The following is a 25,434-nucleotide window of genomic DNA, read 5'->3' as shown; positions in this document are numbered from 1 at the left end:
TATATATATATTTCATCAGATTATTTCTTAAAAATATTAAATTGATACAATTGTGAATAACAACATACAGTTGTTCCAGTCTGGGTTTAATTGCTCTTAAAATAATATATGGGTGTATCTTAACTAACATTTGGGCCACCCCATATATTGAGAATGTATAACTCAAATCACGGGTGGTTTTGCTAATGATGTATTTGATTTTACGTGATGGTTGAAGATTCAATTTTCACTCTTGATTATTTTCCCCCTCTTGATTTTTATATAATTGCCCATTAAATGTTTCATTGATGATAATTTAGAAGGCAAATTTTTATATTTTAATTAAATGTAATTATCATTATCGTCATTTATTTCATATTTATGCATTCTTCACAAAATCATTTCTTACTTTAAATGTAAAATTTACGTTTTCAGGATTTGATTATATATATATTTTATTTCACTTGTACTTAAAATATGTATCTCATTAAAATAAGTCTTTGTTTTGATGCAAAATATGAGGACAAATTTTCCTAAGTTCTCAGATGTATTCTAAAGGTTGTCCCGTTACCATAAAGTATTGTAGAAACAGGAAAATCATGCTACCGGTGGGCACAAATTTCTAGAAGAGTTACGGGATGATAAGAACCATCAAATGCTGATGAGTGATTGCAGGTTGATGCCTCGCCGACAAGCTGGCCACATGGACTTGCCTGGGTTTCCTTTGCGCGTCTAACACCTAAGTGGGGACCGATTTCCCATAAAAAAGGTCCTCCTGGGAGCACCTCCTTGGCATGATTGACTTATTGTCATGTTGCTTCCTCCCGTCGATCCAAACCTAATTAAACCTGGATTAATTTAGACTGGTTTAGTCTAAACATTCAGAGCAGAAAATACTTTGATTCTTCTGTTCCTGCCAAGAATTTTTTGTCTCATTTTGACAGAGTTAGCATAATAGTTAAGTATGATTTACAATGGATGCAAAGGGTGTAAGAGTGAACAGAGCAAACAAGGCAAACGAAGCAAATTTTGTTCACACAACTAGCAGTGGTAAGAGTGGTCTCAAGTTGTGGTTTTGTACTTTTACCAATAGGTGGCATTTTTAAAAAATTTGATATATACTGCAATTGCCCTGTTAACATTCTTTTGTTGTGTAGGTTTATCAAAATTTAATTATATACCACATTATCAATATGAATCTTTTTGATTATTGGATGCCATTTTTTTGTCACTGTGAGTCAACAACTTCAGTCAAGACAAAAACGTTGCTTTCGTTGGCTTGTACTCATCAATGCTCCCTAGCTGTCGCGTACTCCCATTGGCCGACGTGAACATTTTTAACTCTCTTTGCAAAGTTTAAGTACACTCACGTTTCTTCATTAGCTCTCTTTGCACTGTTATGTTTTGCACCCTCTCCGTCCAGTGTAACTTGTGCTTTGTGTGTTAAGGGTGGAGGTAGTTTCTACTAAGTCTGTAAACAAATGACTACAAGTAGTGACAGAATTCTGTAGGCAGTATTCTGGCATAGTGGAAATAGAACTAAACAGAAAATGAAATGATTTTATTAACTTTTCTGTTTCTGTTTACCGGTAATGTGGAAACGAGGTTTAAGGGTCTTGGTTTGCGTGTTTCTCATATATTTGGGCTCCGTTTTTTCACCGGCTCGCATCTTTCTCCTCTCGAGCATAAAGATTGGGTTTAAGTCATTGAATTAAAAAATTCTTTCATGTAGAAATTTATTTGAAAAGTTTATTATCAAAAACAAAAACTCTTCATTCTGGAATTGCTAATTGAATGTGAGATTTATTTTTCTTTCCTGTAATTGTAATATCTTGCATTGATTTTTTTTTCCAGCATGATTATTTTGTGAAATGTAACTTGTGTTTGGGACTCTCTCTACATATGCTGCATGATATTTTGGCATGTTAATTATTTCACATTAACTTTTGTACTGTGATTTCTGATATTTTTGGTTTGTTCTATTCCTAACATCTTTTACCCCCCCCTTTTTTTTACTGTGTAATTTTGTGAGTCGACCGTGTGTCGAAATGAACCAAATTTAAATTTCTGTGGCTCGATTTGTTTAAAGAAACCTGCTAAAATTTGGTTTGTTAGTAAACCTTGTTTTAATTTTAACATGTTTAATTGTTTTAAAGTAAGAAGAATATCATAAGTCAATAAAAGAAATTAAGAAAGATAGTTTCAGAGAACATTTTTTTAAAAATATTTTCTGCAAGTTTTAAATAAACTTTTGTATTCGAATAATGTATCCAAAATATATGGACAACGTTTAAGTGTCAATAAATATTTCTGTTCCTTTTCCCCCATTAACAATGCAAAGAGTTGCGAGATATGAGACAGTATACTGTATTGTAAGTAATGCACAAAATCTTGCACATTAAACTAATTTGGTTTTGTTTTCTCTTTTTTCTCTCTTCCTTCCATTTTTATTAATAAAGTACAAGCCTATAATTGTAACTTTGTTGTGTGTGTGAAAGTTAGAAAATTTAATATTTTTTCTTTAAATGTAATTCTCAAAGGCTACTGATGATAAAATGTGTGGCAAAAACTGATTGTAGCCTTGTTGTTTAATGTTTTCGGACAATGCGTATATTAATTCTGGAAAAAAGCTAGTTATTAATTGGAGCACGTAACGAAACAAAATATAACATCCTATAAAATTAAAACATTTTTAAGTTCCCCAGTAATAATTGTTTGATAAAATGATTTCAGTCTCACTTCTGTTCTTGTTGTTTGTAAGACTTTCTTTGAAACAGTCGAGTACTTAGAATTTTGTAGATGCTAGGAAAAGTCTAGTAATTAAAAGTAGGGCAGGATGGCCGAGTACTTAGGTGGCGGCAGCCGCCCGCTCCAGGGGGTTTGGGATGGAATCCGGATGAATCAAAAAACCCCAAAGTTTTTTAGGGCAGTTCGTCTGGATATGTCGGCTGCCTCATTGCGGGTCCAGCCAAACCTACGATGGGCTTGCTAAAGAAAAAGGCTCTCCCACTGCCTTATCAGGACAGAGTTTAATAAAAAAAAAAAAAAAAAAAACATAATAGGGCTAAATATATTTATTTTATAGAAATTGTTGAACAGATTATTATACAAAGTGTTTTATAACACTTTTATTCTTGAAAGTCAGTCTTCATTTTTATAAATTTAATATACTTGCAGAAATAATGTGAGAATATTGTTTGACGTATATGCTGTGTCTAGCGAGTCATTAATTATGTAGAAATGACATAAAATGGCCAGGTCTAATCTATCGTGTCAGCTGTCATTTTTATGCAAGAGAGCATTTAACTCGATTTATTCTACTGATGAGTAGTTACACTTTGATAAAGAAAACTGCTGTTAAAGTTTGAAATAATTTAAATTTGCATGCCACTATCATTTGAAATTGTGTGCACGAATCATCATAATTTTCTTTTTTATCCAACAAAGCATTAAGGATGACGATCAGCTTCTAGCAATAATATGAAATTTATAATGTACAGTAAGCACTCACTTAACATTGGGCTGGTTGAATAAAAAGTAGTAAATACTTTTACTACAATTTTTCTAGCATTTACTAGAAGCTTGATGAATAAAAGTTAATAGATGATTTTACTAACAGTAAAAGGTAGTAAAAGCTTGGTTTTATTCATTTCAATTATAATGACTAGTAAATGCTTATACAAGGTCTGTTCAAAAAGTATCGGACCTTTGGTCGGTAAAAATAAATTTATTGACTTTGAGGTACAAAACCCTAATCCCCTTCAAAGTAGTCTCCTTGGTAATGTATACACTTCTCTCAGCGTTTCTGCCATTGCTGGAAACACTGCTGGAACGCATCTTTTGGAATGGCCATCAGCCAGTCCGTCGGATTTTGCACGATGTCTTCTCTCGACTAAATTCGGGTTCCTTTTAGCGGCATTTTCAGCTTGGGAAATAGCCAAAGGTCACACGGAGCCATGTGGGGAGAGTACGGAGCGTGACGAACCACAGGAGTATTGTGTTTGGCGACGAAAGCCCGAATCAGATGCGCAGAATGGGCGGATGCGTTATCACGATGGAGCTGCCAAGTTTTGATCGACCACAGATCCGGTCGTTTGCGTCGCACTGTATCGGAAAGACGACAAAGGACCTCCTGGTAGTACTCCTTTGCGATGGTTTGGCCTTGTGGTGCGTACTCACGACACACCACCCCACGAAAGTCGAAAAAACTGTCAACATGACCTTTGACATTGCTGCGGACCTGCCGCGCTTTTTTTGACCTCGAGGATCGTCCCCGAAAGCCTGCTGAATCTTGCGAATGATTTACGCTCGGGTATCGCCAAGGTTTTTGGCAAAATTTTATGTAATATCGCTGCTCACGTTGTTCAGTCATTTTCCAGCTTAGTGAAATCCGACGAGAGCGCACTACTTGACCTCACTCATAGGCCGATTGCCAACGACTGATGCTTCCTGCAGGCGGGAAAAAATTCAGGGCTGTGCATGACTGTCCCCTCCACAACTCCACCGAAGGAGGCCTGTCGCGCATCATTGGTTTACGCGGAAAAAAAAAAAGGTCCGATACTTTTTGAACAGACCTTGTAAATCTATGAATAAAAATAAGTGAAAGCTTCCTTTTTTAAGTAAATACTTTAAAACATTGTAGGTAGTGCTACAGTTACCTATAAACACAAGTGAAAGATTTCATATTTGTATATTTTTGATTTTAAACATAGAGAAAATGGCTTTGTTGTATTCAACAATGTTGTCAAGAAAAACTAAGCAGTATAGACCCAGAAACAATATGATAACTGCCAATTTCGGGAAATTATATCAATTTGATGATGAGAACGTGGAGTGGATCGTCAACCACTTTCTTGGTTGTAAAAATGAGACAAGAGGATGTGCCCTTTCCTTCAAAACTAAAATGATGATATTTCTAAGATAAATTTCTGATCCGGGTTTTCAGACAAGAGTCGCAAATGACATCGGATTCACCCAAGCACTGTCAGTAAGACTGTTAAACAGGTAAATTTGAAAGTTTTGCAATATTATTTACAGAAAACTGAGTTACAGTATGTTTATTGCTATTTAGATAACTGAGTGCGTTATTGCAAAGGCAGGGAACTGGATAAGGTTTCCGAAAACATTTAGCGAAAACAAAACTGCAAAATGGAATTGGCAAAAACAATTCTTGATTCCAAAGTGTATTGGAGCACTTGACTGCATACACGTTCGAATCTTGAAACCTGGCCTTCACAGGGATGAATTTGTCAAAGGGAAAGGAGTTTCGACAGTAAATGTTTGGGTCACATGCAGTGCTAATGAGTGGTTCACTAGTGTCAATGCGCGCTGGCCTGGATGTGTTCACGACATTCGAATTTGGAAATGCAGTGCAGAATGTAAAGTTATGATGAAGTCAAAAGATGTACTTCTACTCGCAGATGCTGGCTACGGTATTGCATCCTGGCTGTTGACTTCCTACAACGACCCTAAGACTCTCAAAGAAGAACACTTTCTTAAAGTGTTTATGAAGGAGTGTGTTGTTATTGAATGCTGTTTAGGGCAGGTGAAATGCAGGTTTCCTATTTTGGCCCATATAATGAGAGTTGCGCTCGATCGAGTATCTTCTTTAATCATTTGTTGCTTTGTTCTCCACAATGTATCAAAATACTTAAATGATGATTGCTTGGATTTCCCTGAAATATTGCAGGATCATGATGATTCAGACGATGATCCATGCAAGGAAAGCGAGGCTCAAATTCAAAAACAAGGAAAAGACATCAGGAAAACCATCAGTGGCATTTTGTACTCTAATCGATAAACTCTCTGATTTTTTTTGCTTTTATAGCAAAATAAAAAGACCAAAAATGTAAATGGATTAAACTAAATAAATTTTGTAAGATAAAAGAATTATACATAACCTTAAAAGGTCCACTAGGGGGTGAATTTATTAAAACCACTGAATATTGGTAGTTGCTCGTATGTTCGTGCCTGCCCAACGAGCCGATCACATGCAGTTTTCTGGGTTTTCTTCAAGTTAGTAACATCTTAATTAGGGCCAGTTTCCCATAAAAATAAAAAAAAACTATCCATGAGATATTCCCTGTCGAAAGAGTATCCCTATGTTGTGTTGCTATATGTGAATACAACCAAACAAACGATAAACTAAAAAAATGTGATTGAAAAACTCAAACTTTATTATTTTGTCAGGAAGAATCATTTTATTTATTTGTCATATGAACATTTTTAACTGATTTGCAAAGTTTCTGAATGTTCTGATGATTTGGAACTCGATGGCAATTGGTGAGGGTGATTCATTGAGTCGCCCCTTCATTCATATGTATTCCAGTTGTTCAACAAACAACAATCGTTGTAACTTTCTGTTTTGATAAGAGTTTAGTTTCCTCTGTTTCTGGAAGGATACGTTTTCTTTTCATTTCCAGAGGGTGGAAGAGGTATGGAAAATATAAAAAACTGCTCTTCAGCCCTTTCATCCTTCTCGTTGTCAAACTCACTTCGGTTTTGGCTGCTGGGGCCTGGCGATATTCCTACAGACTGTGCATCTATAATTTAAAAAAATTAATTATTTGCTAGTCGAAAGTGACACGGCAAAAAGGCCTTCATCGACCAATGATTTGTTATGCTAAATCAGGACAAATTCATAACTTTATTGTTTACTTACCCGCAATACAATTTACAGTCGGGTTCATCTCTCCACCCAGCAAATCAAAAATCATCTTTACCCATTCTTTTAGCACATTCAGATTATTTTCAGTCTGTTTCAGATCTGTCTTCTTTTTTAAGTTGGTTTTTGTGTTGTTCAGCTTCTTCATGAGTTGTTTCTTATTCATCTCAATTGCATGATTTATCTTTAGTTCTTCAATTATTTGTTGAAGGGTGATTTCTTCTCTACTTTTAATAGCAGGAACCTGTGACTTGTTTAATAATAATCTATATTTTTCTAAAACATTCACAAGGATCAGTTGGCTTCCTTCTTCACATGGCGATGCCATTTTGATAATGTTGCCAGTATTTACTTAAAAGTGTAAGCATTTACTAATAAGTAAAAGTAAACTTTTATTCACACACAAAAAAGTAAGTACTTTTATTTCAAAGCTTTTACTTACAGTAAATACTTTTACTAATTACATTTAAGCATTTACTACTATTTATTCAACTGGGCCATTGTTTCATTACAGCATTGACTAGAGCAGTGTTTTTCAACCTTCTTGAATACGCGACCCCTTTACAAGTTAAAAAATTCTGGCGACCCCCCTAGGGCCATATTAAAACTATATCAGTGATTTTAAAAACTATGTATTTAATTTTCTTTCTGTTGAGACAAATTATTGTTTATTAAAGTGAAAATTTCAGAAGAATCGACAATAACTTAACACACATAAAGTATGAAACTTCCTTTAATTATAACATTCGGCACAGGGAGCTGTTGACATTTTTTTTTCTTTAGGATCAGAATTTTCAGCTTCTACTTTTTATTTCTCTTTTGCAAATCAGCTCAACGCTTTTTCCGCTATCATTTTCTGGGATGGGCCGTAATTCTTTCTGAAATTGTAGTTTTTTAATGTAGTGTAAGACCTACAAACACTTGTCTTTTTCTTCTACCCGCGACCCCCGTGTAAGGCTTCGTGACCCTCCAGGGGGTCGCGACCCACAGGTTGAAAAACACTGGACTAGAGAAACTAACTATGTCTGTAATCTTTCAAAATTATTATTATTGAATTTGCTTCGTAAACAGTAAAATTGAAGTATCAATTTTTACCGTCAAATCAATTCTCAGGTGGGAATTAGATGCTGGAGATTGCAAATTTGATCTGAAGTTTTTTGTAATACAATCTACATTTATATTATACTTCTTGCTTTCTGTCAGGTAATTAAATATTCATGTTAACATGTAAGACATCATAGCCACATCAGTATAAATTGTAAATGAATTTGCCTTGTTTGCATTTGCCATTTTAAAATTTATATGGCATGCTGTATTGTTTGTTGGAATGGTCAATTATTTGTTTTTGAGTTGCTTTATGGTGGTTACTCCTCGCAATTTTCGCTTTGCAAGCATTCTTGATTACTTCCTCATCATCGGTGATCCGTGTGGTTACTTGGATCACCAGTGCTCACTAATTGGACACTAATCCGAGCCCAAGTTTGGTGACCAGACTCAGGCTTGGATTAGTGTCATTGTAGTGTACGTGGTATGAAGAGGAAGTGTGACCTCCCGGGTCGGCACCTCCTTAGTGCCCAGTCAGGATTGACACCACCGTGTTTAGAGGAACACGGAAGCCGAGACGGCGATTTCGTCGTCCGTCGCGCGAGCGGTCCCGTACGCGAACAGTCGGATTCGACAGGTCAGAGTTAACATAGGGAAGAGACTCGAACTACCCTTAACAATCAACAAAGGGTTTATTAAAAATTTAAATGGAATAAAGTGTGGTCGCGGAGAGAGAGAGTTTACATATGATTCGCGTGGCGATAAATACCTGACAGGTTATCTTATGGATCGAGGTCTTCAAACCGCTGTTGACGATGTCACTTCCAAGTTCTGGGTTACGGAAATATCCAAATAGGCACTTAAGTTCGTTGTTGCGGTATAATCCAAATAGGCACTTAAGTTCGTTGTTACGGAATAATCCAAATAGGAGGTATTGTACGGGTCTGGTGGATGCTTCTTTTAGAGGAACGGCAGCGACTGTGTCGAAAACCTCCGATTGTCGCTATTTTCATTTGACAGTTAGCAATAATAGGTCAGAAGGTTATGTGAAAGCGTCTTTTCGGGACTGAGAACTGGCTGAGTAATTAACTCCCAGGTGTGAAATTTGATACTTTCTAAAGAAACTTATTATTGTTCACGAGTTAGGTCAGGCGGTAGGTTAATAAACACGGCTGAATCTCACAGCCGTGTTTATATTAGCCGTGTAATAGAGAAATTAGTGTCATTGTAGTGTACGTGGTATGAAGAGGAAGTGATCCCCTCACCGGGGATTATTTCGTCTTCATACCACATACGCTACTACAACTGTCATCACTCACTGATTCTTCAAAAATTGGATGAATAATTATTTTACTTATCTTTCTTAAATGTGTATATAGTTCACATTTACTTCAATTTTTAATTAGATGTGTTTTGGGTCTTTATTTAGAAGTTTGGTGACTTTTTTGTGGACAGAAATGTGTCTTAAGAGCGTAACTCTCATTTAGGTTGATCAACCTGTTGTAAAAGTAGTTTCGTAATGCATTGTTCCAGTTAAAATTGTAGTTTCCATAAACCTATTGATGACAATAAATGAGGACTTACTGTATTTAGAGAGATGGCAAATTGCTCTGAAATGTTTGGTATTCATGTGTTTTCCATTGCATTTATACCAGATTAAACGAAAAGTTTCTCAAGGTATAAATTTCACAGCATCGTGTGCTGGAATGGCCTGCCTGTTACTACACTGCTGAGCCATGAGAAACTTTTAAATTGCAAGCACTTATTTACTACTAACCTGAGAGAGAGCATTTGAAATTTTAAATAAATAGAACATTTATACAAAATCCTTACTTCATAAGATGGAAATTTGATTGTTTTTTGTTGGCATGGAATTTTTTCAAAAACAGTGCAATGATCAAATGCATTCGTTTTCAAAATTATATCATCCGTGGACTGACGAATGCAAATCTGATGCTGCAGATTACCCATGTTCCCATCCACTTGTCACCTTTTGATGCAAGCCAAAATTTTTCTGTTTAGTATCTTAACATAATAAATAAATGGTGCATAAAAATAGTTGTTTCTTTAGCTAAACAGGACAGAATTTCATTTCGGAAAATTGATCGGGTCAATCTACAGGTCATACTTTGAGAACAGCCCATTTAACGGGGAATAAGACCTCCAATAGGAACCGGAAAAATGCAAAAAATTCAGATACTTTGTTTTAAATGCCGTCAGATAGTAACGCTAGATGCCTACAGAACAAACTTTGCAAATGATTTGTTGCTTTTTAAGTAATGGCTATCAATTTTTGAAGACACTTATTACTAGTTTACTCTAACTTTTCTAAATGACAGTTTTCTTTTGTTGTATAATAATAAAATGAAGGAAAACACAATTTATTTTATTAAAATTTCTTAAGTTATGAACTAGAAAATAATCTCAAAGCATCATGGTTGGGCAACTATTGATGATTAGGGGGCAATATACGTGTAATATTTTCTTCTACTAAACATATGGACATGTGTTTGTAAGCTTAGATCACTCTAAACTGTGTGCACATTTGATAATTAAGAGGTTTTATGAAATAATTTTAAAAATTCTCTGTTTAATTTATACAAGTTGATAGTTTTTGTTCTATTTTGAAACAATTTTTTTATTTTTATATTAGGTGTTATGAGTGTTTCAGAATCCTTTTTATTTTGTAAAATTGATTCTAAAATATATTACTTATTTCATAATAAAAACTAGTTGTTACAAAATTTCAGAATACTTTTTTTTTCCGAATTTGCAGCATTTTGAGAGATTCCCCAAACCCAGGTGGTGGAGATCAAAGCAAAACAACTGTTTGCAATGACTGTATACAAAATGGAGGGAAATGTCGCGTAAATGTATCCTTGAAATGTTGCGAGTGTGTTATATCCGTAAAGTGTGAATGTCGGACGTTACGTTCTCCTCAACATAAGCAGTCGGCGTTTTCGGATGCCTCCCTTTCCGGTTCTTCCACGAAACCCGATCGTTCAGAAATTCGTCCCTTGTCATTACAGAGGATATCAAACGATAGCTCTAGGACGAAATCCAATTTACCAGTTAACAAAAGTATTGATAGCAATTCCATTTTTAATAAACAAAGTCCAATCGTGCATCCTCATCCAGAACTTCCTATTCAACATTTCGTTTGTCCATTTCATTCTTTAAAATCTATAGGGTTAGTAATACTTATTCTTAATGTTTATCATTTATAATGTTTATTTTTTTAATTTTTATGATATTTTTAAAATTTAAATTTACTAACTGTTTATGATGATTATTTTCAGAAGTTAAACAATGAAAACTTTATTGTTCGTATAGTAGAGAAGTTTATAAATACAATGTAAACTGTGTAAGGTGTACATAAACTAAACATGAAAACACATTCATTAAAATTTTTTTTAATTATTTAATAACTAATTTGATGAAACAAGAAAATGTGCTGCTATAGAATATCAAATAATAATAATATATAAAAGAATAGATTTAGAAGTGGAAATTAATTATTTTCAAGAGAATTTTAAAATAATTATGTAAGAAAAATAGAATGTGCAGAATAAATGTGAAGGTGGTCAAGGAATCATAGCAGCATATTGAATTAGTGCATTTTAGTTACTTTTTTCTCTACAAATGTACATTATAAAATAAATTGAAACTTATGAGAAGATTGAATTTGAAATGAAGCATCTAAAATGCTTAGAAATACACTGATGGGAAACAAAATTGCAACACTCCGAGAACATGCTTCAATTTACTCAAGATTGCTCTTATAGATAATATAGCTGGGTTACAGTAAATGATCAAATACGGTATGCTGATCGATTCATAGTATGATTTTAAAGTCTAGGGTGTGTCGACAATACTCGATATACAGTAATACCCCAAACATACGCGATAGGTGGGACCGAGCGATAACTGCGTAAGTCGAATTCGCATAAGTCGGGGTATAATTTTGCAATTTGTGTAAAATCCAAGTCTTCGTAGATATAACAAACACAGAAATAAATAACAAAATAAATTGTAGCTATGTGCCAATTCCGCGCAACACGTCCGAACATGTAAGCTGAACAATAGTGTGGGGGAAGTGAGTAATCAAGAGTTGTGTGGCGTTCAAACAAAAGTGGAATCGACGAGATTTGAAAATCGCATAAGTCGAGGTATTACTGTACCTTATTGATATACCATGCACTCTTTGTTGGTATCAAGAGAGACTTGTATTCTTGCATGCAGATGATTATAGAAGGCAAATATCCTTCAATGCATCATCCCATGCCTCTTACACTTTGTGATGCAATTCTGCAACAGTTGTAGATGATCTGACAGAATGAGTTGGGAAGCCTCCTATTATGTCTTGTCTATTCAATAGGGGAGAGATTTGGTGATTGTGCCAGCCAGGGAAATTGTTGAACATCCTATAATTCATGTTGGTATTCCTGGAGTCACGTTTGCTCTGATGTGTACTGCAAATGCCATGTAGTCTCTTACAGCTGCCCTTAGAATGTGTTGTCTTCGTATGCATCTGTACTTCGTGACCATCAGAACCTAGTTTATGGGTGTAGGAATGTTCAATTGACCACTTTTGCCAACATCAAAACATCACTGACACACCACATCTAGAATGTGAAGCAATTTTTCTCCACCCACCCTCTCAGAGGTCTAAGATGTGCTTCCTCTCAAATGACTGCAATCACAAAAAAACAAGTGCACATTTTGTCTCCCTAGCAGAACAACCACATGCTCATACACAATTAGCACATGTGTTTGATTGGTACATCAACAGAATGGCGAACAGCTAAATTTAATTGGAATACAGTAGAGCCTCAAACTCGGTATAATGTGGACCGAAGGGTGGCCAAGTTTGTGAAAATGCCGGGTTATCGGGAATGGGGTTAAAAAAAATAAGTATGAGTGTTTCCTCAGAAAATACTGTACTGTACTTGTATGTATTGTTTACTTGAGAATACAACAGAGAATAAACTGCCAAAATACCCTTAAACAAAGGAAAAGTACGTCTTTTATGAAGGCATTTTTTGAAGGTCTTTTATGAAGGCCTTTACTATATGAAAATGAAAATTAATGAATACACTGTACAGTAATTTACCTGATAAGACAGACCTCAGAAAAATACTTTGAGACATAAAGCCATCTTTATCATAAAAATTAATTAACTAAGGATTTTTTTGCCCTGCCAGGGTGTGGCCGAGTTATCTGGAGTGCCGGGTTATCGAGAGCCGAGTTTTCGAGGTTCTACTGTACTTTTTACTCCTGGCACAAATATGCCAATACCTACATCTATAATTGCATTATCCTTCGGAATGTTGCAATTTTTGTTCATCGGTGCACGTTTAGGCCATTTACAGAAAAATGATCATACTAAATAGTTCCAAATTTTTGCACGTACGATTATAAACAAAAAGATTTTTAAAATTTAATATGTAGAAATGCAAATTGACAAATAGCACATTGGTTGAAATAACACTCAAATTTCTCTATTTAATATTTATTTTTATTGTTAACAGATAAGTATTCCACCTTTAATTGCACATTATTACAATATCAATGGTAAAACAAACATCCTAATTGCTAGAACATACTAATAAGCACATTTACATTGTTAATTGCTGTTCACATTGATGTTTTCGTAAGATTAAAATTGTACAAGAAATTAAAAGTTATTCAACGTATCGGATGGTAGTTTGCGAGTATGTACATAACTCATCTTCATCTGGAATAAAAGTTACTTAATTCAAATGAAAAACTTAAAAAAAAAACCCTCTAAATTTCTTACAAAATTGTGTATAAAGTTTTTATTATTATAAATATTTATGGTAATTGTAGTTTTTAAAGTATGTTAAATTATTATTTTGCAGCTTTTTGACTTTAAAATATTTAATTTTAAAAAGTAAAAAGTATTAATTTTCTCAGAAGTTGATACAGTTGAAGATGTTAAATAATTCATTAAGGAATTTATAACAAATAACTAAGAAAGCTTTTAAAATTATTAAAAATTTAATTAATTCAAAAATTGTAGGAAATTAGTATGATTTTTTTAATGTTAGTTTATCAATTTTTGCAATAATCGCTTATATATATACTCTACATATTATGTTGACAAAATACCTTCATGTGAATGAAGGAACATCTCATAGAGAATTGAATTGTGTATTGATCGTATACGTCGTGTTACGTCTCTCGTATTTATTCTAATATTATACTATAATTTCTTGCATATAATTTGCAGTAGTGCATAGCCTACATTGGCATATTCCTCACAGAAAATTGCTAAATCAAAACATTTTATAACCCTCCGTCGTGTACCCTGCATCTCAGAAAATCTCTCTTAACCCGTATGTGTTTTAGATGGTATTGTCTCGAGCATTTCATTTTTTTCTCCATTTTTTTCACCTTATTTTCATTGTCGGTTCATTGTAGACATAAGTGGAATGGAAAAACGGAATATTTCAGACCAAACTGCTAAACTGCATTATAAACATAGTTATTTTAGTTGTCAAAATTCACTTCATAGCAATAAAAATAGAAAGCGTTTATAATATGTTAGTATTGTAATTAGCCATTCGCGTGTCTTAGTTGTTAACGAGATGATTAATCTGTCATCGAGAATTGTTTTGAAAAGTTTACCTTTGGAGAATCCTGTTTGTGTGACAGTGTCAAATGCTGATTATCCGAGCCCCAAAAGTGTAAATTATGGCAGTTAATTTCACCACATAAGTGGAAGGTGGCTTTATCTGTAAACACCAGTCTGTTGGCGAAACCAGCAACTTCTAGCTTTGCTCGCAAATCCACACAGAATGCTCTATGCAACAGTTTGTCAGTACCTTTTAAAGCCTGTATCATCTGAAATTTGAATGGCTTGAATTGTAGACACTTGCGTAATGCACGCCACACTATTGTTTGGGGCACATTCAGTTCTGCACTGGCACGATGCGTAGATTTTGTGGACTTTGTGAAAATGTTTCACGAATCTTTTCCACCATTTCGTTTTTGGCCGGTGTTTGTCCTGTGCTTTTTCCCTTGCATAAGTAGCCTGTCTTTTCAAACTGCTTCATCTACCTTATGATGATGAGGTGGTTCTTTGCCAAATTTGGTCCGAAAATGTCTCGTAACAACAATTGGCGATGAAGTTTTTGCATATTCCAACACACAGTAAGCTTTCTCTTGTGAGGAGGTTGCCATTTGAATTAACAGCGCATCTGGTGGCGATTTTGTATTTAGAAGAATTTTTGTTGTTGCAAGATAAAACTTCTACACTTGCACTTTTATGCTATACAGTATTTGCATTTGCCAAATAAATCCATTACATAAATTGTACACTGCTTGTCTTTTTGTCCCATTTATTTTAAATCACTTTGTATATAAAGGAGGAATTAGCAGAAATTTATTGGCTCTTGAGAGACAAGTTTAATCACAAATGTCTAATGGTATCGATGAAAATGCAGATTGACATATAGAAAATGGAAGATGACTAAAGACAAGGGAAGTGTGTTTTTGATCATTTCCAGAAAAATTGTAATGGGGATGAATATGTGCAGCTTGTAAAAGATATTTTGAAATTTTTTAAAATGCTCATAGTAAGTTTAGACAAAGGAAAAACTGCTGATTAAAGCAACTGCACCAATAACCAACAGTAGTACATAATTTTCACTCCCTTGCCCTCTTACCACTCACAAAATGGAGAGTCGAAAAAGAAAAGGAAAAAAAAAAGTCTCACTCCATTTGAAATCAAATTTAAAATACAAACGAGCATTTATTTATTGTGATGTCATCACAATACCAGGCTGCAATTTTTAATTGTATTCTTAATTTATTTAATATAAAGTATATGCTCTTGAACTCAAATTAGTAGTGTCTTGCCCTCGTACATCATACTTTTCCTGTTAACAACAAAGTCATGCCAGTTATCTACCTAACTCCATTTGGGAGAAATTTTTTAATTGAAATCACGTGTCACAAGTTCAAATACAGTTAATTGTATTGTGGCCTCCTGCATCTAAGCTTTCTGTATCTGGTCTTCACTTTCACCTATCTAATGTCATTCTCGAGTTTAAGGAAGGAAGGACAGACGGACAACAGTGGGAATTTATAGATCTACAATATTTTTTCAAATTTTAGCCCATTAACTTGCATATTATTTGCAGGAAATTATGGTATTTATTTAGTTCATAAATATTTATATATATATATATATATTATAATTATGTGGTACTATGCTGTACATTTGTATTCTTTAATTATAATAATTCTGTTTTATTTTAAAAACACAGTAAATGATTTATAATGCGTGTGTATCTAGACCAAAATTCTCAGATTTTATCTTTAGATAANGACGACAATTGCATTAACAACAAAGACGAGATCATCCTGTCAACTGCATGGCAGGTGCTCGTAGACAAAAAGTTACGTTAATTTAGAACCAGCGAAGGGGCGCATGCGTCAATGATGCCAGCGATACGTACGAGAAAATTCGTAATGATGTTCTTTTTTCAATCAAATTTGAATGGCGTTCGATTGGACATGTTACCTGAGGAAGAACTTCAAGTTCGAAAGCGCTAGTAATACTTCGTTTACAGAGAAGCACACCGGAAACAGGTTCATTGTACGTTGTTTTTTGATTATTCTATCCCGGTGTAGTGCAGTGCCGATTTAATTAAATCTTCTTAAGTACTTCATAGAGAATAAGCTTTGCGCAAAGTTTTTGATGCATGTAAACTAAGTTTAGTTTACAATTTGCATTTCCAAGTATACTAGTAACACACAATGCAATTAACTGCAGACTGTTATTGAGCTATAATAAGGCTGAGTTAATAATTAGATAGGAAGCAATTTGTCCAGAGGTAGACTGTTAAGCTGCTATCTTGTGATAATTTTAATAATTATAATTAGTTTTAATTTAGAATTTCTGGAAGAAAAGAATCGGCTCGACCTATAGCAGGACTCAAACTTGATACATTGCCAGTTACGCTACCCGAACCTCTGTCTGATTTTTGCTTCCAGAACTGTTAATATAGATACAACCATACAAGTCATGGCACTCAGACCGTTGTTGCTTCACCCCAACATAGTATGTGTATGTGTACACTTGTTTATATATATATATAAACAACTCCTCAACAAACACTATTATTGATTAAAGCTTTACAATCTGTTAATTCACATTGGGCCAATTCTTTTCTTCCAGAGATTCTAAATTAAAATTATCTAGAGTTGAGGACATAACCACCTACCTTTAGACAAATTATTTCATATATAATTATTAACTTAGCCCAATAATTCGGTAATCGTCCAGTATTAGTTTAATTCTTAGGTTACAAGATACCTTATTAATCATTATTGTGATACATCTTAATTATTTACTGTGTAAAATAATACTTTTTTGGAGATTTGAATTGATTATTAAAGATTTTATAAAATGTTTTAATATTGATTTTAGTGCTGATGCTCTTCAAAAAAATTTAGATTTAGAATTTGAAAGAAATCAAGAAAGATTTTCATTTTTGAAGGTAATTTTTAATAGTCTTGTTTAACTTATAACAATATATGAGAAATATAATTGTATATATTTCCACAGTGGGGTGCTAAAGCATTTAAGAACATGATGATCATTCCTCCGGGATCTGGTATAGTCCATCAAGTTAATTTAGAATTTCTTGCAAGAGTGGTGTTTAATCAGGATGGACTTTTGTACCCGGACAGTTTAGTTGGAGCCGACTCCCACACAACCATGATAAACGGACTGGGCGTCGTAGGTTGGGGTAAGTTTAATAAATATAAATCTGTCAGATGCTGCGGTGTGTTGTTATTTGCTACGATACAACAAAACTAATCTCGACAGGAAGAAACATTAAGTAAAACTTTAAACTTACGGAAAGACAGGATTCAACTATTCTGTAGAAGAGGAGAATATTGAAGAGTGTTTCTTAGTATCAGAAGAGTTTATATATAAACATCTCGCAACTCAATGTTTAATAATAAGCCAAACGATTGCCGTATTGAATTGGGCTATTATGATTAGTAATTAAATTCTGAGTAATTAGAGATGGCATCTAATGCCTACCTCGGGTACCAAATTACTCGGAATTTAATTATTAATAGTAGTGGTAAAGTAGCCCGATGCAATACGGCAATCGTTTTGCTTGTGAGAAGAGTTTGGTTAGTCGAATGATATCTGATCAACACAACAAGTTACTTAAATAACGATCTTGGGGAAAATGAAATATGTTTTTAGAGCCATTTGGTCCACTTGCGGCTTGCGACCCATGTGTGGCTCTTCTAGATACTGCGGCTCTCGTTTAATTATAATAATTAAGCATACAGGAATACGTATCCATTATATAAAGTACAGTTTCAATAGAGAATGTGGTTCTCATATCTTGACATGTGGCTCCTGTCGTGACAAGGTTCGGCCAGCTCTGTTGTAGAGCACATAGCAGATGCACGTGGGACAAATGTATTTTAGTTCTGTGAGGAGAGAGGCATATAAGAAGTTAGTTAAAAGAGTTAATTAAAAGTTGCACTTTTCTCTAAAACATTCTGGTCTATGATCAGTCGTAGAGATAAAAGAACTAAAGTTACAGTATCAACTATGTAGAGTTAGAATTCTAATAAACTGATAGTGAGTGCTGTAGATTTATATTATGGTACTTCTATGCCTAAAAACTTAATTTTTAAGAGAATTTTAGAATAGTTTCTCTTTGGATCTATACATCTAAGATACTTGGAGAGAGAGAAATTCTGAAAATTTTTTAGTTTGATAACTTTAATAAATCTGCTAGATTTCCAGTTATTGTATTGCAATGTTTGTACTACTTTATGTAAGAAGTTATGCTAAAAGTACCCTATCATTTGTATACATTTGATTCTTGTCAATGATATGATATTTTTTGGGGAAAACAGGATGATAGTTTCTAAATACAGTAGACCCCCCTATAAAACAGGTTCATATAATACGGATTTGTATATAACGGCAAAAAAATTGTGATTGTATTTGTATAAACACACTAAAAGAAACTTGTATAATATGGTAAAACGTCATCGCCGACTCGTGTCGCGACAGGATTGGTCGAATCTAGACCAATAACGGATATTGCACAAGCTGTTGAGTTTAAACGAGCAGTGGACCTACTAAAAACCATTTATTAATTAACAGCCATAAAAATTATATTTATAGTAATGATGTCTCCAAAGTTCAGCAAAGTTTTTGCAGAAAAATAACTTATCAGAAACGCGCCCGCCGTTTGATGCACCTCTCTACGACGAAAACAAGCTCAAGCAATGGTGTCATCAAACGGTGCACTCTCAGTAAGTAATCCTACAATTTTTTTGTTTATAGCATAGTTTATATGGATTATTCCCAAAAAATTATACATGTTTTGGAAATGTTGAGTCAAATTAGTCTAGAATTGATTAATTTTATGCAAGAAAACCTTTTAAACTACCTTAGTCCGTAAACTGCATATGTGCCAGGCTGTGATTGGCTCATGTATTTAAGTGATCGTAAAACACAAATTCATATAAAACGGAATGTATCTACGTATTATAGGGGGTCTACTGTATAGTAGCTACATAACAGCATACCTGTCTTACAAATTGTTTTAAAAATTTATTACGACTTACTAATATGGATTAATATATATGTGTATATGGTACATTCAAAATGTTTGTGGAAAATGTCTGTAATATGTGTGATAGAGAGAGAATGACTCGGATTTAAAAATAAAATACTTAGCACTATGTATGGAGTCGCAGCACGTGAGGTGGTGATGTCAGTCGGTTTGTGATGTGTGCGCACATGCATTATTTCATGATGTGACCAGAGCAGGATTTTGGAATATGGTTTAATGGATGTTCGCTCTTCGATCTCTCTTTGTACAGAGGTACCCGAGTAAACATTCCATTAGTTTTCCCACATCCCCATACTTAATGGAGTTTGCCCTATGAGATTTTCATTTTTTTCTCCACGCAAAAAAAACACTTGAAAGGCCAAAAATTCGTCAATGCAGATGAAATATTTTCTCTGCGAAAAGTACAATTTCGATTGTTGCGAATGAGGTGTTCCAGGATGTTTTCAAAAAATTATACACCCACTGGATGAAGTGTGTTGCTGCAGATGATGAATACTTTGAGGGTAATGTTGTCTAAATGTATTCATAGTCAATAAAAATGGCAATAAAAAATCTTTTCTGCAAACTTTTTGAACATACTACATATGCATGTAACTAAGTAACACAAAAATTAAATACATCCATAATCATGTTTTTATCATTTATCAGGAGTTGGAGGAATAGAAGCAGAAGCGGTAATGCTTGGACAAGCCATAAGTATGATGCTTCCTAAAGTCGTCGGCTATAAGTTAACAGGAAAGCTCGATCCGCTTGTCACCTCTACGGATGTCGTTTTAACTATAACAAAAGTAAGAATTCTCACACAAAATCATAAAGATCTAAATTTTGAAGTTAAGATCTATAAAAACTCTTAAGTGATTACTAAATAAAATTATAATTGCCAAAGACAAATCTAAGTTACCTGTTCTAGAAGAAAATCTCATTAATTTGAATAATTTTATAATTATTTTATTTATAAATTTGGATATTGATGGGATTGAAAGAAAACAATGAGGTATACTAAACTTGAAAAAATTCTCTCAATTATCGATAATAATTGGATTTACAAATATTATTTCCTAGGAACAAGTGTTACATTTCAAATGAAAGCTTCGTTTTTGTTTATTATTTTATGATCGATTTAAAAGATGTTCTTATTTGTTTAGCACCTGAGACAAGTCGGCGTCGTTGGAAAATTTGTGGAATTTTTTGGCCCCGGAGTATCAGAATTATCGATAGCAGATCGGGCAACAGTTTCTAACATGTGTCCCGAGTACGGTGCAACCATTGGGTTTTTTGCGGTCGACGACAAGAGTCTGATGTACTTAAAACAGACAGGTACTGTTTTCTACATTCTTTTATTTCATTTTTATATTGATAATTTATTAAAATAAATGATTGAATATATTCTACAATATATATTGTTACTCTGGTAAGAACAAATGGTTTCACGTTTGATCTTACCAGAGTAGTGATATTTCAGTTTGAAAGAGTTTACTATATTAGAATTGTGGAATATTTCAATACCTTTGGTTTGATTTACTGTTAATGCTGTTCTAAGATAGGGTTGCCATTAACAGCTTTTTGTAATAAAATTTAAAACAGAGTCATTTTTCGTATATTAGATTATAATAAATAGCTTGACTTCTGTAAAGAGCAATGTTTGTATAACTTTTTTTATTAATCTTACCTCGGAGAGATAAGACATGTAAATTGTGTGTTTGTGAATGTATATACAAAGCTACAAATTAGAACGAGTGTACTCTCGTATGTGCAGAAATACTGTACAAATATTGTTACTGTTTTTGTGGCAGTATGCCAAAAGAAATATGTGGCCATTAGGTAAATATGCACACGATGTAACATATTCTGTCTTACTATGTTAAAATTAATGTTTTATTCAGAAATTGCATGATAGAATATGTTACGCCGTTAACACTACACTAGATCGTTATTTGGAGTAAAATGTAATTAACTTAAGTATGCACACGTCTCAAAATTTTGCCGACTAACGTAAATTGGTGTGTTTTTGTATTTAATCAAAAGATTGCATTTCTATCGTGTACTTTTACTCACTTTTAGAGCAAACGCATCTGTTTTCGTTGATGTACAGGGTGTCCAAAAAGTTACTGTTTGATGAGAAATTTGTAACAACAATAAATTTAGAAGTATGGCATTGCATACAAGACCCATGAGTTGTGTGCAATACCATACATATAATTGGTCAATCGGTATCTAATGGACAACTTACTGGTCTTGTAGGAAAAACTGTATATATATATCTTTGTCATTAGAAAATTTCTCACTACTCCGTAACTTTTTGGACACCCTGTGTCAATCTAAATTAAGTAAAAACAGGCTTATACACTTTACCCAAATGTCACAGAAACATCTATTGTATTCAATGCAGACATCTAAGAATACAAAAATGTTACTGAGTTGATGACGATAAATATCAGTCTAGAAAGTCTATGATTATTCATCTATCATTATAAATTATCTAGTTTTAATTATTAGAACTGATGATACTACTATTTACATTTTATAGGCAGAGACGAAAAAATGCTGCAATATACAGAAACTTATTTAAGAGCCGTAAAAATGTTTCGCAATTACAACAATCCTAACGAAGATCCCATATTTTCTGAAGTATAATATTTTTATTCTGTTTTTAAACTATTAATGACTGTTTGATAGAAAATGATACATGGATATATTTATTATTCAGACAATAGAGTTGGATCTGGCAACCGTAGTGTCTTCTGTCAGCGGACCGAAGAGACCTCACGATCGCGTTGCTGTTAGCAAAACGAAAGAAGACTTTTTGAAATGCTTAGAAAATAAGGTTTGAATATTAATATATATATATATATTTCAGTTTACTTTTTAAAATTCTTAAAATTTAAAATAATTCTTTGTTAGGTTGGTTTCAAAGGATACGGTTTACCTCAGGAAAAACTAGCCACTACCATTCCATTTATTTTTGATGATCAAGAATATACATTAAGCCACGGTTCCGTAGTTATTGCTGCAATTACCAGTTGCACAAATACTAGTAATCCTTCCGTCATGCTAGGAGCAGGTATAATAATTTCTTCTTATAGAATTTCTCATTTAATTCTTATTTTACAATAATTACTTCACATTTATTACTTCTAAATTATTTATAACGTATTATATTGTATTGATATCATACAGAAGACATATTTCTTCAGTCGTAAGGCACAATGATTTCAAAATTGAATTTTAAGATTTTATTTATTATTATTGCAAAGTAAGATAGAGAAGGTAGAATGGCTGTCAGAGAGAGACCTCCTTTAAAACAACAGAAAACAATAAATGTAAAAACTGAGAAATAATAATTGTACATAGTGATAAGTTTTGACTTCAGAGACAGACCTTATAGCACATCAGAAAAATGAAATGTTGGATGAGAGCCAAATGGACGGGTTGAGAAAATATTATAACATAAGAGAATGTCCATCAGAAGGTGGCAGATGAATATGTAATTAGGAGTAAGTAAACCATTAAAATAGTCTATCAAAGTAGATAATTTGCTCTTTGAGAGAGGGAAAGTTAAGACAGGAATGCACAATTTCTCTCAAATCTATAATGGAGAAGGTTACTAAAAGCATGAAACAATGAAACTTTAAGAGAATTATGCAGTCTTGAGAATCAATACCAATTTAGATGATTAGACTAGTAAGAAATGAGATAAGATTTTTTTTATGGAAGGAAAATTTTTGAAATAAGTATTGGTAAGTAACAACAAATTAGAAAAAGTTATGAAAACAGGTTGTATTCTATGGCTATTTCCATTATTTTTCTTGCGTATACAATAATATTTGTTTTAATATTGTATCGTAATATCATCTTGAAGATGTAAATTAACTTTAAAAATGGGTTTCGCCAATAGCAAGCATTTAAATTAAACTTATTTGAACCAATGCAACCTTTGAGCAGTATTGCCAAAAAGACTTCTTGGAACATAATATGCCATGAGGCTTATTTTGTATTTACCATTGAATGTGATTTTTATACTATTTAATTCCTGTTAGTTTTTAAGAAATGCATTAATATGATTGTTTTTATTTAAGCAATAATTAATGTCTGTAAATATGCATCTAGGACTTCTAGCGAAAAAGGCCGTGGAAATGGGTCTCTCAGTCGCTCCGTACGTTAAAACCAGCATGTCACCTGGAAGCGGAGTTGTAACGTATTATCTGAACGAAAGTGGAGTCACACCTTATTTGGAAAAATTAGGGTTAGATATTTACTTATTGTGTAAAAAGTACTTATAAAAAAAATAGAACTAATTAAAATATATCATCTCTATATTTATTTTAGCTTTGATATCGTGGGATACGGATGCATGACTTGCATCGGAAATAGCGGGCCATTACCAGAATCTGTGGTCGAAGCCATAGAGAAGGTAATTTTTTTAAATAAATCATGCATAAAAACACAAGTTCGTATACAAAAAAAAAAACCCATCCTATCAAGTAATAAGTGTTTTTAGTGATTATACATCTTTAAAACTTGTTTAACAAGTATCAGATAAATGAAACAGTTTTGCACAAATTAAAATAATTTGCAAATAAGCTCTTACAGATTTAAACAAACTAAAAACATAAAACTATATGCATTTTAAGATGAGATATAAATAAATCATAAACTTCTTTATGGGGAACTGCAGTATTAATGTTTAATATTCTCTATAAGCTGAACACTACATGCCTGCAAGGTCTCACTGGTCACTCAAAAATCCAGTTACAACTGATCAAATATGATTAAAATAAAATATAATCAGTTGTAACTGGATTTTTGAGTGACCAGTGAGACCTTGCAGGCAGGTAGAGTTTGGCTTATAGAGGATATTACACATAAATAAATCAATCAAAACAAAAGTAGTATATACAGTAACAAGTTTACAACAAAAGTTGAAAATACAAATGAATATGGAGCATTCGTTCTATATAAATAGAAATGTGTTACATATAATTTTTATTTTCTGACTTCCAGTCGTAATCACTAAGCTTAAAAGGTAAGTAAAAGCATTTTAAAATAAAGTATAACATGTGATAAATTATTAAAAATGATATTCAATTCAATAAAGGATCTTCAAAAGATCTTCTGTTTATCTCATTAATCATTTAATATACACAATCATAAAAAAAAGACCCGGTATTAAAAACTTATTACTTGAATACAGATTGTCTTGACATAACAAATTCCCTGATGGATTCAGTTTAGTTTTTCCAACAAGTGCTAGGTCTGGGGCCATTTTAAGTGCTTTTTAAGCTAATTTCTAGAGGCATTTTCCTTTGCAACAAAAAATATCATAAACTAGCAGGTGGGCCCGGCGTTGTTCGGGCAAAAGTAACGATAACTAAGATAAAGATTATTACGTTACAGTCAACCTTACCCGTTTTCACAGAATGCAAGAATTGGGTCCCTTGTTTCCAGACTAATTAGAGAATTTTTAGATGGGTCTAAAAATATGTTAGATTTCCCGCAAAAATGAAAAAAACTGCATCTGCGAATTGCACGTCGCTTTCTCTTAACAACTCCATTGTTACGTAACATTTCCATTGTTGACACTTCCATTGTTACTTAAAACTTTTATTGTTACTTAACACTTCCATTGTTACTTAGCACTTTCATTGTTGATGGAAGTGTTAAGCCTTAATCCTGTCCCTCTCCCCTGTGGGGAGGAATTTCGAAAAATCCCTTCTTAGTGTGCGTTCTCCTAACGTACCCTAACTGTCTACCAAATTTCAACTTTCAACTCCTAACCGTTTGGGCTCGTATCCATAATGTATATAGAAGTTTTAAGCCTGTCTCTCTCCCCCGGGGGGAATTTCGAAAAATCCCTTCTTAGTGTGCACTTTCGTGACGTACCCTCTATGTGTACCAAATTTCAACTTTCAACTCCTAACCGTTTGGGCTCTGCGCTTATTATTATTATGTTGGGTTTAGTAGGTAATACTCGGTTTAAACCGGTGGCTGTGTACTATGCCGGACCAGAGTCAAGGCATAGCAACCAAAACAAAACTAAAATTAAATGTGTGTGTCTGTGTCAGTGTCAGTATTAAGGAATTTCCTAACAATTGTATT

The 25,434-nt window shown here is 33.5% G+C and overlaps 1 protein-coding gene across 2 annotated transcripts in view; it reads left to right on the top strand.

The window, feature by feature from the left end:
* The window catches only part of LOC111631814 (cytoplasmic aconitate hydratase-like), a 65,267-nt gene that overhangs the window by 30,031 nt on the left and 9,802 nt on the right, over positions 1-25,434 (top strand). Inside the window, exons 5-15 of one of the 2 annotated variants that reach the window (XM_023376127.1) lie at positions 10,464-10,560; positions 10,639-10,877; positions 17,148-17,217; positions 17,286-17,469; positions 19,987-20,126; positions 20,484-20,655; positions 21,866-21,966; positions 22,046-22,162; positions 22,240-22,399; positions 23,446-23,581; positions 23,665-23,749. In XM_023376127.1, the coding sequence (XP_023231895.1) occupies positions 10,464-10,560; positions 10,639-10,877; positions 17,148-17,217; positions 17,286-17,469; positions 19,987-20,126; positions 20,484-20,655; positions 21,866-21,966; positions 22,046-22,162; positions 22,240-22,399; positions 23,446-23,581; positions 23,665-23,749 (1,501 nt within the window). The remainder of the gene's footprint in view (positions 1-10,463; positions 10,561-10,638; positions 10,878-17,147; positions 17,218-17,285; positions 17,470-19,986; positions 20,127-20,483; positions 20,656-21,865; positions 21,967-22,045; positions 22,163-22,239; positions 22,400-23,445; positions 23,582-23,664; positions 23,750-25,434) is intronic. The other variant, XM_023376135.1, reaches the window with a different exon arrangement.

This window comes from Centruroides sculpturatus, unplaced genomic scaffold, assembly GCF_000671375.1.
Source record: "Centruroides sculpturatus isolate CEXI.00-Female unplaced genomic scaffold, Cexi_2.0 scaffold72, whole genome shotgun sequence".
NCBI lineage: Eukaryota > Metazoa > Arthropoda > Arachnida > Scorpiones > Buthidae > Centruroides > Centruroides sculpturatus.
This window is presented reverse-complemented; position numbering and strand designations above follow the sequence as displayed.